Source organism: Somniosus microcephalus, chromosome 15 (assembly GCF_052327205.1).
Source record: "Somniosus microcephalus isolate GS21.2 chromosome 15, FLI_Smic_1.0, whole genome shotgun sequence".
Classification (NCBI taxonomy): domain Eukaryota; kingdom Metazoa; phylum Chordata; class Chondrichthyes; order Squaliformes; family Somniosidae; genus Somniosus; species Somniosus microcephalus.
The window spans coordinates 47,272,714-47,288,603 of NC_141001.1; the positions used below are offsets into that span (position 1 = coordinate 47,272,714).

General features: G+C 46.1%; 1 protein-coding gene across 2 annotated transcripts; it reads right to left on the reverse strand.

Moving 5' to 3' along the window:
* Positions 1-2,953: 2,953 nt before the first annotated feature.
* On the reverse strand, positions 2,954-15,652 carry tmem258 (transmembrane protein 258). 2 transcript variants are annotated; one of them, XM_086007764.1, is made up of 4 exons: positions 15,566-15,652; positions 12,809-12,918; positions 11,210-11,360; positions 2,954-3,127 (listed from the first exon to the last, which is right to left on the reverse strand). In XM_086007764.1, exons 1-3 carry the CDS (start codon positions 15,566-15,568, stop codon positions 11,234-11,236), a joined length of 240 nt encoding a protein of 79 aa, XP_085863890.1. In that variant the 5' UTR covers positions 15,569-15,652; the 3' UTR covers positions 2,954-3,127; positions 11,210-11,233. The 2 variants fall into 2 exon arrangements, with proteins under 2 accessions (XP_085863890.1, XP_085863889.1); XM_086007763.1 differs by lacking the exon at positions 15,566-15,652 and adding an exon at positions 15,528-15,551.
* Between the last annotated feature and the right edge of the window lie 238 nt (positions 15,653-15,890).

The window sequence follows — 15,890 nt, forward strand, 5'->3', positions numbered from 1 at the left end:
CTCTTGCTGTTGATTTGCTTTGAGAATCCAGACCCTTTAAATTTGCTGGCAGTACGCTACTCTCTTCAGACTCATATCTACAGGATTCCTGTATTTTACAGGAGTAACGATAATCTTCCCAGCTCCACTCCACACCCACCAACTCACCCAGAACTCAGCAGCTCATTCTATCCTGCATTAAATACCGCACTTTTCTTCCATTCTCACTGACTCCCTATCCTCCACTATATTAATTTCAAAATCCTCATCCTTTTTTTCAAATCCCTCCTACGTCTGTAATCTTCTTCAGTTCTCAAGCCAGCATAGATCCGCTGCTCCTTCAATTATTAAGAAAATTATGTACTATATTATGCTTCTCTCCCTCTGCTCCACCATGAAATTGTCATGGAGGGTTACCAGTGCTATAGAACTGTACCCCAGCAAGCATCAGCACCTTCAGGGGAGAATGGACGGAAACAAAATGATAAACAAAACACCTGTAAAAGTAAAAGTACTTGCTACCTCCTCCAGTTTGCAAGTCAGGAAATACTACAGGGAAATAGGTCTATATCTAACACTGAGGAGTGTAGCTAACACTGAGAAAGAATGCAACGTAATACAAGATGACATTAGAAAACTTGAAGACTGGGCAGTTAAGTAGCAAATTAACTTTAACATAGATAAATGTGAGGCGATGCTCTTTGGTAGGAACATCACACACACCTTAGAAAATAAGAAACTGAATGGGGTAGAAGAGCAAAGGGATCTAGGGATAATTCATTAAAAGCAGCATCGCAGGTCAGCAAAACAATTAAAAACGGTGTCCTTGTGCACCAGTCGCTGAAGGTAAGCATGCAGGTGCAGCAGGCGGTTAAGAAGGCAAATGGTATGTTGGCCTTCGTAGCGAGAGGATTCGAGTACAGGAGCAAGGATGTCTTGCTGCAGTTATACAGGGCCTTGGTGAGACCACATCTTGAGTATTGTGTGCAGTTTTGGTCGCCTTATCTGAGGAAGGATGTTCTTGCCATGGAGGGAGTGCAGTGAAGATTCACCAGGCTGATACCTGGGATGGCAGGTATGACGTATGAGGAGAGATTGGGTCAATTGGGCTTATACTCGCTGGAGTTTAGAAGAATGAGAGGGGATCTCATTGAAACTTATAAAATTCTAACAGGAGTAGACAGACTAGATGTAGGAAGGATGTTCCCGATGGTCGGGAAGTCCAGAACCAGGGGTCACAGTCTAAGGATGAGTAAGCCATTTAGGACAGAAATGAGGAGGAATTTCTTCACCCAGAGAGTGGTGAACCTGTGGAATTCCCTACCACAGAAGGCAGTAGAGGCCAATTCATTAAATATATTCAAGAAGGAGTTGGATATATTTCTTAAGGCTAAAGGGATCAAGGGATATGGGGAGAAAGCAGGGACAGGGTACTGAATTTAGATGATCAGCCATGATCGCATTGAATGGCGGAGCAGGCTCGAGGGGCCGAATGGCCTACTCCTGCTCCTATCTTCTATGTTAAGCACTGGGATTTATTTCTAGGAATATAGGATTAAAAAGTATTGAAGTTATGTTAAACTTGTATAGGACGTTGGTCAGACTGCACTTAAGAGTATTGTCAACAGTTCTGGTCTCCATGCTATAAAAAGGACATAGAAGCCCTGGAGAAAATGCAAAAAAGATTTACATGGATTATACCAGAACAGAGAATACAGCTAGCGAAAGATTGAACAGGTTGGGGCATTTTTCTTTAGAAAAGGGAAGACTTAGATGAAACCTGATAGAGGTCTTTAAAATTATGAATGGGTTGGACAGGGTAAACGTGGGGAGAATATTTCCACTTTTGGGAGAATAGCAAGAAATGCTGAAAGGTTGAGATGAGGTAGATAGAATGGAAGGCAACTGGTGAGTATGAACTCCAGCACAGGCTAGTTGGGCCGAATGGCCTGTTTCTGTGCTGTATATTCTATGTAATTCTATCCGACATCAATATATAATCACTACAAATTATAATCAGTTTTTCTAACAGCTTCAGTGACTCTGTCCAATAGCTTCTCTTTTCGCTGTAGTTTTTCCTCGGGATCTATCCTTGGGCCCTTATTCATCTATGTGCTGCTCTCTGGCGACCTCATCTACAGACATAGGAACAGGAGTAGGCCATTTAGCCCCTCGAGCTTGTTCCGCCGTTCAATGAGATCATGGCTGATCCCCCAGTTAAAGCTAAGCCATTGTCTTTGGGCCCTGCCACAGTCATCTCTTGCCACCAATTCCATCCTCCCAGCCTGTCTCAGGCTGACCATGACTATTTGCAACCTCGGCATCCTAGTCAACCCCAAGCCGAGTTTCTGACCCTCTATCAAAGACTGCCTACAGCCACCTCTGTAACATCACCCACCTCTGCATCTTTGCTGGTGCTGATACTCTCGTCCATATCTTTGTCACCTCCCCACTCAACTATTCCAAAGATGCACTTCTTTTCTCCAGTACTGTGCCAGACTGATGGTAAAAATGGAGTCCACAGTCATCCAAGAGACTCAATCCAGGCTCTAGCAGTCCAGTACATGGACAGGTTACAAATACTGAGCACATAAGAATCGATGTAATTTAAGACTTGCATTTATATAGTGCCTTTCACAACCTCAGGACATCCCTACAGCGCTTTACAGCCAATTAAATACTTTTTGAAGTGTAGTCACTGTTGTAATGTAGGAAACACAACAACCAATTTCCAGACAGCAATCAGCAGAAAATCTGTTTTAGTGATGTCGGTTGAAGGATAAATATTGGCCAGGACACCGGGGAGAACTCCCCTGCTCTTCCTCAAAATAGTGCATGGGGTCTTTTAAGTCCACCTGAGAGAGTTTAACATCTCATCCTAAACACAAACTATCCAAAAGACAACACACCAGCCAGAACAACATGGAACATTTCAAAATATATTTTGCAAACTTGAAAAATAAACAGCAAAAAAAAAAGTGAACAAAGCTTTTATTTTTTGTTTGTACAGAATATGTTCTTATAAAAAGTTCAGGTGCTACTCAGTGGCTTTTGAAGAGCTGCTGCTTCTGTAGTAACCGGTGGTATTGAGACTACAATGAAGTCAGTGTGGAAACAGCATCTCCTGTTGGAATGGTCCCTCATGTTTCTATACAGGATACAAAATAGGCAAGTTAAAAAATGTACAACTGCTACTTGCATTTAAATTGTGCCTTTAAATGTAGAAAAATGTACTCAAGATGCTTCAGAGACAAACGCCGAGCCAAAGGGGAGAGATTAGGAGAGATGACCAAAAGCTTGATCAAAGAGGTGAGTTTCAAGCAGGAAAGGGAGGTGTAGGAGTTTAGGGAGGGAATTCCAGCGCGAGACATAGGCAGCTGAAGTCATGGCTACCAATGGTGGGGTGAAAGGAGGGGGGAGGGATGCACAAGAGGTCAGTCTGTGAAACAATGCTCAGATGGAGGTGCAGCACTGGTGGAGATTAGAGAGGAGGGAGGGGCAAGATTATAAAGAGATTTAAACACAAGGATTTTTTTTAAAAAACAGTCCGGGTAAAAGAAAAACAAAAACATTTGGTAGAGAGGGTAAAAGAGCACAATTCATTAAGTCCATCACTTCCCCCAAGACTTAAAAAAAAAAGTGACTGCTGCCAATGACTGGAAGCTGCGCAGAAACGTACTGCGCATTAATCTGGAACCACAAGGGTCTTTATTTTTCCCCCCAGAGCATTTTTGAAGCAACCTGCTCCCTCCTGGCATTTTTCCTCACAGCACGCTCTCTTCCCAACCCCCGGCATTTTTCCTCACAGCCCGCTCTCTCTCCCCTCCACCCCCCCCACCCCCGGCATTTTTCCTCACAGCCCACTCTCTCCCAGCATTTTTCCTCACAGCACACTCTCTTTCTCTCTCTCCCCGCACCCCCCCCGGCATTTTTCCTCACAGCACACTCTCTCCCGGCATTTTTCCTCACAACCCGCCCCCCCCCCCGGCATTTTTCCTCACAGCCCACTCTCCTGGCATTTACAATTTTTTAATATATAAACGAACCCGCTCCAGTGACGAACCGCTTCCGGTTCATTGACAGCAGTCAGCCCTTAAAAAAAAAAATAGCGCTTACCCTCTATTTGTCAGAACTGGTAATATATTTTAGAGTCAATTAGTTACATTTCTTTTTCCCTCCAATTTTCTCCCCACTTATTCTAAAGGTATTGACTTGCACTGCCAGCGGACCTGGGCGGAACCAGAGCGGCAGCGGAAGCAGAATAAAGAGCGCAGCGAGAGGAGGCCCGAGAGCAGAGCCAGCAGACCTGGGCAAAACCAGAGCGGCAGTGGGAGCAGAATAAAAAGAGCGTGGCGAGAGGAGGCCTGAGAGCAGAGCCAGTGGACCTGGGCGGAACCAGAGCGGCAGCGGGAGCAGAATAAAGAGCACAGCGAGAGGAGGCCCGAGTGCAGAGCCAGCGGACCTGGGCGGAACCAGAGCGGCAGCGGGAGCAGAATAAAGAGCACAGCGAGAGGAGGCCCGAGAGCAGAGCCAGCGGACCTGGGCAAAACCAGAGCGGCAGTGGGAGCAGAATAAAGAGCACAGCGAGAGGAGGCCCGAGAGCAGAGCCAGCGGACCTGGGCGGAACCAGAGCGGCAGCGGGAGCAGAATAAAGAGCACAGCGAGAGGAGGCCCGAGAGCAGAGTCAGTGGACCTGGGCGGAACCAGAGCGGCAGCGGGAGCAGAATAAAGAGCACAGCGAGAGGAGGCCCGAGAGCAGAGTCAGTGGACCTGGGCGGAACCAGAGCGGCAGCGGGAGCAGAATAAAGAGCGCGGCGAGAGAAGGCCCAAGAGCAGAGCCAACGGACCTGACCAGAACCAGAGGGGCAGCGGGAGCAGAATAAAGAGCGCAGTGAGAGGAGGCCTGAGAGCAGAGTCAGTGGACCTGGGCGGAACCAGAGCGGCAGCGGGAGCAGAATAAAGAGCACAGTGAGAGGCCTGAGAGCAGAGCCAGCGGGGGAGGAGCAGCAAGGCTCCAATTCAAAAACAAAAAAATCAAAGTGTGATGTCACAGGTAAGCAGGTAGGTGATTGGTGGTATTTCTTTTCTCTTAGGACTGACGGCTAATTTACAGTAAGGACCTATAGCATACAACTAAATTTATAACTAACTAAACTTATTTTAATAAATATAACAAATTAAACAAGGTTATTACCTAGTTTACAAACTATAGACAATTGATTGATACTGACGTAATTAATTAAATAAAATACAATAGAGATGGCAGGGCAGGTGATGTGTTGCAGCTGCAGCATGTGGGAGCTGGTGGACACCAGTCTGATCCAGGGCGACCACATCTGCAGTAAGTGTCTGCAGCTCGCGGAGCTTCGGCTCAGAGTGGATAAGCTGCAGACATTGCGATACATCAGGGATGGAGAAAGTTACCGGGACACTTTGTTCCAGGAGGCAGTCACACTCCTAGGTTAAAAACGTCAGATTTGGCCCGTGGTCAGGGACAGGAGGGTGTGACTGCGAGTAAAGCAGGTATGGAGATCCAGGAGGTAGCATTGGAGGAGCCTTAGCCCTTGCACTTGTCCAACAGTTACGAGGTTCTTGCAACCTGTGTGGACAAGAGCAGGGACTGCATGGAGGATGAGTAAACTGACCACGGCACCATGGTACAGGGGGCCATTCAAGTGGGGGGTGTAAAAAGGAATGTCATAGTAGTAGGAGACAGTATAGTGAGGGGGATAGATACTGTTTGCTGCAGCCGAGAGAGTGAGTCCCGAAGGCTGTGTTGCCCGGTGCCAGGGTTAAGGACATCTGCTCAGGGTTGGAGAGGAACTTGGCGTGGGAGGGGAAGGATCTAGTTGTCGTGGTCCACGTAGGAATCAACGACATAGGTAAGACTAAGAAAGAGGTTCTGCTGAGCAAGTATGAGCAGCTAGGGTCTAAATTAAAAAGCAGAACCACAAAGGTAATAATCTTTGGATTACTACCTGAGCCACGAGCAAATTGGCATAGGGTCAATAAGATCAGAGAGTTGAATGCATGGCTCAAGAATTGGTGTGGCAGAAATGGGTTTCGAGTCATGGGGCACTGGCACCAGTACTGGGGAAAAGAGGGAGCTGTTCCATTGGGACGGTCTTCACTTGATCCATGCTGGGACCAGTGTCCTGGCGAATCAAATAACTAGGGCTGTAGAAAAACCTTAAAACTAAATAGTGTGGGGGGGGGGGGGGGGGGTGGGGTGGGGATGGGAAGGGTTCAAGCAAGAGGAAATTTAGAAAGTTAGAGAGAAAGGACAGGGCAATAGTGTAGGATAGCGATATGGGCAATGAAAACCAGAGTGCGACAGAAAAGGGACAGAGTACAAACATGAGTGCACCAGCAAATAAGGTCAGAGTAGGGAAAAATGATAAAAAGACAAAATTAAAGGCTCTTTATCTGAATGCACGCAGCATTCGTAACTAGATAGATGAACTGACAGCACAAATAGAAATAAATGGGTACGATCTAATAGCCATCACAGAGACGTGGTTGCAATGTGACCAAGGCTGGGAACTGAATATTCAGGGGTATTTGACATTTCGGAAGGATAGACACAAAGGAGGTGGGGTAGCTCTGTTAATAAAGGATGAGATCAGTACAATAGCGAGAAATGATCTTGGCTTGGAAGTTCCAGATGTAGAATCAATTTGGGTGGAGGTAAGAAATAGTAAGGGAAAGAAGTCACTGGTGGGAGTAGTCTATAGGCCCCCTAACAGTAGCTACACTATAGGACAGAGTAAAAATCAAGAACTAATAGGGGCTTGTAAGAAAGGTACTGCAATAATCGTGGTCGATTTTAATCTTCATACAGATTGGACAAGTCAAATTGGCAAAAGCAGCCTTGAGGACAAGTTCATAGAGTGTATTCGGGACAGTTTCTTGGAACAATACATTGTGGAACTGGCCAGGGAACCGGCTATTTTAGATCCGGTAATGTGTAATGAAACAAGATTAATTAATGATCTCATAGTAAAGGATCCTCTAGGGAAGAGTGATCATAACATGATTGAATTCCACATTCAGTTTGAAGGTGAGAAACTTGGGTCTGAAACTAAAGTATTAAACTTAAATAAAGGCAATTATAAAGGTATGAGGAGAGAGTTGTCTAAAGTGGACTGGGAAAATAGATTAGAAGGTAAGACGGTAGAAAAGCAGTGGCAGACATTTAAAGAGATATTTCATGGCTCTCAATAAAGATATATTTCAGTGAGAAAGAAAGACTCGAAGAGAAGGATGGCTAACCAAGGAGGTTAAGGATGGTATCAAATTGAAAGAAAAGGCATACAATGTTACAAAGATTAGTGGTAGGCCAGAAGATTGGGAAAATTTTAGAAACCAGCAAAGGATGACTAAAAAAATAAGAGGGAGAAAATAGCTCGAGAGTAAACTAGCAAGAAACAAACACTGACTGTAAGAGCTTCTACAAGTATATAAAAAGGAAGAGTAGCTAAAGTAAACGTTGGTCCCTTAGAGGATGAGACTGGGGAACTAATAATGGGAAACAAGGAAATGGCAGAGGCATTGAACAAATATTTTGTATCTATCTTCACAGTAGAGGACACTAAAAACATCCCAGTAATAGTAGAAAATCAAGGGGCAAAAGGGAGGGAGGAACTTAAAACAATCACCATCACGAGAAAAAGTGCTAGGCAAACTTATGGGTCTAAAGGCTGACAAGTCATAGAGTCATAGAGTTTTACAGCACAGAAAGAGGCCCTTCGGCCCATCGTGTCTGCGCCGCCCATCCATCCCTGTCCAGTCTAATCCCATTTTCCAGCATTTGGTCCATAGCTGGACCTGATGGCCTGCATCCTAGTGTCTTAAAAGAAGTTGCTACAGAGATAGTGGATGCATTAGTTGTAATCTTCCAAAATTCCCTTGACTCTGGAAAAGTCCCAGCAGATTGGAAAACTGCAACTGTTACACCCTTATTCAAAAAAGGAGGGAGACAGAAAGCAGGAAACTATAGGCCAGTTAGCCTAACATCTGTCTTTGGCAAAATGCTCAAATCAATTATTAAGGAAGTAGTAGCAGGGCATTTAGAAAATCTTAATAAAACCATGTTGACTCTGTTTGATTGTATGAAAGGGAAATCATGTTTGACGAATCTATTAGAATTCTTTGAGGATGTAACGAGCAGGGTGGATAAAGGGGAACCAGTAGATGTAGTGTATTTGATTTCCAAAAGGCATTTGACAAGGTGCCACATAAAAGGTTACTGCATAAGATAAGAGCTCATGGTGTTGGGGGTAATATATTAGATTGGATAGAGGATTGGTTAACTAACAGAAAACAGAGTCGGGATAAATGGGTCATTTTCAGGATGGCAATCTGTAACTAGTGGGGTGCCACAGGGATCAGTGCTAGGGCCTCAACTATTTTCAATCTATATTAATGACTTGGACGAAGGAAGAGTGTATTGTAGCCAAATTTACAGACGATACAAAGATAGCTGGGAAAGCAAGCTGTGAGGAGGACATAAAGAGTCTGCAAAGGGTTATAGATAGGTTCAGTGAGTGGGCAAGGATTTGGCAGATGGAGTATAATGTGGGAAAATGTGAAGTTATCCACTTTGGTAGGAATAGAAAAGAAAAATATTTAAATGGAGAAAGACTACAGAATGCAGCAGTACAGAGGGATTTGGGTGTCCTCGTACATGAAACACAAAAAGTTAACATGTAGGTTCAGCAAGTAATTAGGAAGGCAAATGGAATGTTGGCCTTTATTTCAAGGGGGATGGAGTATAAAAGTAGGGACGTCTTGCTACCAGTGTACTGAGTATTGGTGAGACTACACCTCCTAGAGTACTGTGTACAGTTTTGGTTCCCTTATTTAAGGAGGGATATACTTTCATTAGAGGCAGTTCAGAGAAGGTTCACTAGGTTGATTCCTGGGATGGAAGGGTTGTCTTATGAGGAAAGGTTGAGCAGGTTGGGCCTATGCTCATTGAAGTTAAGAAGAATGAGAGGTGATCTTATTGAAACATAAGATTCTGAGGGGGTTGGACAGGGTAGATGCTGAGAGGATGTTTCCCCTCGTGGGGCAAATCTAGAGCTGGGGGCATAGTCTCAGAATAAGGGGTCGCCCATTTAAGATGGATATGAGGAGGAATTTCTTCTCTGAGGGTCGTGAATCTTTGAAATTCTCTACCCCAGAGAGCTGTGGAAGCCGAGTCATTGAATATATTCAAGGCTGAGATAGACAGATTTTTGAGCAACAGGGGAGTCAAAGGTTATGGGGAGTGGGCAGGAAAGTGGAGTTGAGGCCAAAATCAGATCAGCCATGATCTCATTAAATGGCAGAGCAGGCTTGAGGGGCTGAATGGCCTGCTCCTGCTCCTATTTCTTATGTTTACTGGAGCAGTCCCACAGGTGCTGGCAGCCCTCAAGTATCTTTCTTACATGGCCATTTTTCACACAAGAGCCTGTGCCATGAGCCCCAGTAGGACAGTTGACTGCAGAAGACATCACAGCCAAGTCTGCACCCGGCAGCCAGACTCACTTTCCAGCTGCAGTCATTGGACCGTGATCAGGAGCCTTATTTGTTCCAATCTCTAGCCCTGATGCCAATTATGACACCCAACTGCTGCCCAGACGGAGATCAACTAACTCGAGCACAGACCTGGGACTGTCTGGTTCAAGCCCTTATCAGGTGGTGGACTTACCAAAGGAGTTCCCAGTGCTGCATTTCTGATTTCCACCCCCCCCCCCCTCATCTCTCTAATCTCACAGCATCATGCACCAGCACCTTCTGAAGAGGACAGGCTCCCACTCCATTGCCCGGTTATTTTATAACCAGGAGTGTCAGAGAGAAAAGGCTGCTCCCCCCAGCCCCTCCGGTGAAACAACTAGCCTGTTTCAGGTACAGCCGGCAATATGGAGTAGCACTGGAGCTCCCCATGTGGATTGCCTTTGTGAATGTGGGTTAGTCAAATGCATTGCAGCTGGGCACTTCTACCCACCTGTACTTCGACACCCTCTGAGCCAACACCTGGCACAGTGACTGACAACAGGCTCATTACTGTCACTCACTTTACTTTGTCCTACAGACCTGGCATAAGAGATAGATTTACAGTGAAGAAAAAAATAAGACGGTAAAAGTACATTTAGAAACACAGCAGACTAGTTTGGAAACCAAATTAGCAAACCTGTTGTGCCATTAGTTCTTTTTCAGTGATCCAAGCAGTAAAACTCAACTTTCTTTACTACTTCTTATAGAAGGCAGGGAGGGGTCGTTGGATTCCCAGTTTGGGCTGAGTTGGCTGATCTCAGTTGGGGGCAATGCAATTGGTCTGAGCACTGGCTCTGGGTTCCCACCCCTGGTCACCATCCAGCGACTCCTGCTGGAAAGTGTGTGTGCGTAGACATCAGATGAGGACAGCACTTAGCTCAGCTGATGCTCTTCAGAGTCAAATATTCTAGACATACTGGCTAGGATCACAAAAAGTGACCAAAATACAGGAGGGCACCCAGAGCCGGTGATACTGCTCCCCACACCCTGGCACCTTCAGAAAAGAGAAAATTGTGGGGTGGGGTTGAAAAAAAAATGGAAAAATAGGGTGTTATAGACACAATTGGATTTTATTCTGTTTAGCACCAAGGTAAAATATTGATGGGAGCAGTTTAAAGTACCATACAAGGAGCATACTACACGCTCAATCAGCTCCGATGGACGGGTCACATTGTCCGCATGCCCGATACGAGACTCCCAAAACAAGCGCTCTACTCGGAGCTCCGGCACGGCAAGAGAACCCCAGGCGGGCAGAGGAAACCCTCAAAGCCTCCTTGAAAAAGTGTAACATCCCCACCGACACCTGGGAATCCCTGGCCCAAGACCGCACAAAGTGGAGGAGAAGCATCCGGGAAGGCGCCGAACACCTTGTGTCTCTTCGCCGGGAGCAAGCGGAAGCCAAGCGCAGGCAGCGCAAGGAGCGCACGTCAACCCAAGCACCCCACCCACCTGCCCCTTCAACCACCGTCTGCCCCACCTGTGACAGAGACTGTAGGTCCCGCATTGCACTCATCAGTCACCTGCGAACTCATTTTTAATGTGGAAGTAAGTCATCCTCGGTTCCGAGGGACTGCCTAAGAAGCAGACTACACAATACTAAAAAGTGTCTTGGTTTAAGTGTAACTTTATTGCACCATTCGGGAGACAACACCGAGGGTTGAGTGCTCTAAAAATAGAAGCTGCTCCTTACCTCCCCGCACACTCCCAGCTGCCTTCATATGTAGATCCCGACCCATAAGAGGAGGAAAAGTACTCCAAATCCCATAAAGAGAGAAGCCACTAGCGAAATCAGCAGCTCTTTGTAGATATCTCGTGTGTACTTGGTAGACGTTACCTCATATCTATTAAAAACAATTCAGGAAAACTGGCTGGGAATTGGATTTAGTTTCTGCAACTCCTCCCCTGGTGGAAGTGCCGTATACCGTGAGGAGCCATCATTGTAGGAACTAGAAATTCTCCGTCGCTGCCCGTGGTATCTCAGAAGATATGGTGCTTTATATGGACAAGAGAATTATACCATGCAATGCAGAGTGTATTATTCTGCTGCTTGGGATGGAGCAGCAACCTGTGTCTTTAAGGCCACATGGTCTTAAATAAATAGGTGTATCCCGAGACTAAATGCTGGAGACGTTTCTCTGTAGATTGAGATCTGCTTGTAATTCCCTGGCTCTTCAAGGTCAGAAGAAACCAGTAATAACTAACTCTAAAGATGTGATGCAGAAATTTACATGTGAAGAATGTGTCTCAAAACACAGGCAGAAAGGCATACAAACGCTCGACAAATCGATGCCTCAAATCTTCACAGGAATTCCATTTTTTTCCCCCTCCAATTTCCCCCATCACTCCTGAAGACGCTGGACCATGGCTGCACAGGTCCTTGCCACCCTCCACTACCACACTCAATTCTTCATGAAAACCTACAACCAGTGCTGGCAAGCTATTCGGCTATGTAACACAGCATAGTCGAGCCTGATTCGATCCTCACCCAAAGCCTACACGAGCACTATCCAGGCATGGGAAAGCTGACTCTTTTCCTCCACCTTTCTCCACCCCCCCCTCGGTAGCCCAACATGTCATGCTCAAATGTAGCAGTCCCACTACTCTCAGGCCAACTGAACTAGGGACCTTCCTGCTCTGTATGACTCAGTAGTCTTTGCATTGCATTTGTAGACTTGAGCCATTCCAAAAAACTATTTACAGTTACTGAATATTTCAAAGGCCTTTCAAAACATTTCTGATTAATATCGGCAACAGTAAAATTGTGTTGATCATTGATGATGCGAGGGATGTCATTGCTGGGGAATGGTATAATTCTCCCTTTAGCATTATGCACTTTCAGCCGAGATACAGTATAGGTTAGCTGCAGAATAAAGCTTTCCCTACAGTGAGCCAACAAATTGCCTTAACCACAACTTACCATTCCCTATTGGTATAACACGAGTTGTTTGAACAACCCGACTGAAAGCTTGTGCCAAAGACCATCACCCAGCAAAAAACTAGCTTGAGAGCAATGTTCCCTCTAATTTTTTTTTGCCCACGCAGCCCCTTTAACAGGATGCGCGGGCCATTCAAAATTTCATGCATGCGCAGTTATTTTTTCATTTAAAAGCTGGCTCATTGGCTGCGGGACCGTCAGAGCACTGCGCGGCCACACAACTTAAAGGGAATATTGGCTGAGCATACACTAAATTCATTTCAACCAATGGTGAATCTTCTGCCCATTCCTCTGGGTTAGAACAGTCCAGTCCCCACAATAATTCTTTAACCAGTCACAGTCTAAAAAGGATACACAAAGAACCATGCAGTGAAGAACATTCCAATTGCAAGAAGAACCACCGTCAAGTGTGGGAAGACAGCAGGATTGACTGGGCTTGTATATCTGGTCATAGCCTCCAGCTCCTGAGGAAAAACAAAATGGGCACACAATTAATATACCACAGCAGTGGTACACTAGTGCTGGGGGGGGGGGGGGGGGGGGGGGGGGAGAAATAGTTCCACACGTGCCATAATCTTCAAGCACCTCATCCAAATGGCCATTCTTCATGCAGGAGGCTAGACAGTAAGCGGTGAGCAGGTCACTGGACCGTGGAAAGCAACATAGCCAAAGCCAATCCTGTCTTTAGCCAATACACATTCTAGCAGGGGTCACTGAATAGTGATCAGAAGCATGTAGCCTAGCCGATTGTTCCTCCCAACTTCAAGGATTGTGAGGCCATTTGCTGCTATTTTAACCTTTTTTTTTTTAAAACAGATAAATGAAATGAGACCTGAAGAACTGTATCACAAGTGTGCGTGGGCCATTCTGTGGCAGTTAGAGAGGCCTGGGCTCAATTAATCTCCATTCACTGGCAGGTAATGGTGAAAACAGAAAGCAAAAAGGTAATAAATCAACTTAAAAATAAATCCTGTACCATTACCTTAGTAAAGATGAAGTCAGTTGTATTATATTGGTTTGGGACTACTACCCGTTAAAGCAACACAGAGCCAGCAACCCTGATACTAATTATCTCCAGTTAAGCACAGCCCATGTGCAAGGCTCTGTTCCCTGGTGTTCAATGCTGGTTATATTTAATAAGGAGTCTGTGGGGGAGGCTACGCTCTGCATTAAAAGGTTTGTTAATGACATAAAACATTCCCTTCGAAAGGTAATGAAGCTGAAGTGATGAGACTACCCCACGGGAGAGGGTCTCGCACAACTCAAATTCAATTCAGGCCATTTCATGCCTGACATTGTCATCACCAGGATTTCAGTAAAGATAGGCATAATCCAGCAATATAGAAAGGTCCTTCTCAGAAAGGACCAAACGGTGCAGCAGGAGGTCACGTGAAAAAACTTCACATTAAGTACACTTCGAGAACAGGACAGAGTAAGGAGACTAAGGAGCCTCAATTTATGAGGTAAGCAGAGGTGAACCCTCCTATTTCAAAGTTGGACAATAGAGTCTAAAAGCTAGATCATCGTTGCAACAGTATACGATATATGATAATTGACAGAATACACAGACAGGGTACAGAAATGTGGGTGTGGTGAGACAATGGAAGATTTGATGGATAAGGATTTTAAAAAGTTAATGCACTGGGAGACAGGAAGCCCATATTGGTCAGCAAGGATGGGAGAGATACAAGAGTTCGATATGCAGGAGCGTGTGTGGTAAAGGACACAGGTGGTTAACTTTTTAGCATTGGAGTCTATAGACGGTGCAAGTTGGAGGTAAGCAAGGTACTGAAGAAATAGTACCGAGAGACAACAAAATGATTTCAGCAGCAGTGGTGATGGATGGAATGTGGGGCTTGAAGCTCAGCTCTGGATCAAACAAAACATCAAGTGGCCAGGGAGGGGGCTTAAGTTAGGGCGCTGATCCTATGGCAGGGGCTAGAAAATGATGGCTCCATCTCTTGGTGTCAATTCTTGTCTGATTACACTTCTGTGAAGCAGCGTGGCATATTTTCCTACATTAAAGATGCTATATAAAATGTACGTTGTTGTTGGGATTGTCTTCCTGATGTTCAACTGACTTTATACGCACTGGAAACTTTGTGGATTCACAGTGTACGTCACAGATGACGATCATAAGCAACACTGATAACACTAACCGGAGATGTCACCTTTGTCCAAGTCCAAATCCAGATATGGGGTGGATCAGGACCATGGACAAGTTCTGATGTCACTGAAGAAAATTGATTAAAATTAATGTCACCATATAGAGGGCTTCTCCTCTACCCACTCCAAAACCAGAGATGGAGCAGGCATTTTTAAAAGGCTGCAATCCTGTGAGACAGGAGCCCAATCACACATATACACAGCCTTTTTAAAAATTCAGCAATTGAAAATCTCTTCCTTCAAAATTATTGTGGGATGAGATAAGTTGAAATCAGAATGCCCAGTTAAAAAGAGGCTGAATAGTTACCATCCTGCAAGATAGTGCGAGAAAAAACTCTTTAAAACTAATGACTCTCAGCATATAATTTACAAATTTCACAGGACAGCTTCAAATGAAGAAAGCTCTTCAGCCACTTCATCCGAAAATATCCACCACAGCTTCTGGCTGACTGAGCCCAGGGGGACGGGACCAGCACGGAGCGGACACCCTCGGGGGACGGGACCAGCACGGAGCGGACACCCCCGGGGGAACGGGACCAGCACGGAGCGGACACCCCCGGGGGAACGGGACCAGCACGGAGCGGACACCCCCGGGGGAACGGGACCAGCACGGAGCGGACACCCCCGGGGGAACGGGACCAGCACGGAGCGGACACCCCCGGGGGAACGGGACCAGCACGGAGCGGACACCCCCGGGGGAACGGGACCAGTACGGAGCGGACACCCCCGGGGGACGGGACCAGCACGGAGCGGACACCCCCGGGGGACGGGACCAGCACGGAGCGGACACCCCCCGGGGAACGGGACCAGCATGGAGCGGACACCCTCCGTTAACCAGCAGTCCCGGTATTGGTGACGCCGCTCGGGCCGGGCTCCTCCCTCAGGATCAGTACCCAGACATTATTACCGCGATACCCGGTACTCTTTCTCCCGGCCTCCGCTCACCATCTTTTCTCTCTTTTAGGCCACGTCTCCACGGCGGAAGTTGCGTCACTGACGGAGCGCCTCCGATGCATAGCATTCTGGGCATTGTAGTCACTCTTTTTTATTTGTGTTAAATCTCGTTTTTTTTCACTCCCAAATTCACACAGCGTCGCGCGGTACATTTTAATTTTTTTTTTAAATAAAGCGGAGCTCGACTCCGGGCAGCAAACGGTATTCTCCGTGTATCGGTGGACGACTACAGCTCCCAGGGGGTATTGGGGCCCGTGCAGATGCGCATTCAAATGATCGAAAAACTTTGTCACGTGAGTGGGCGGTGCCTACCACC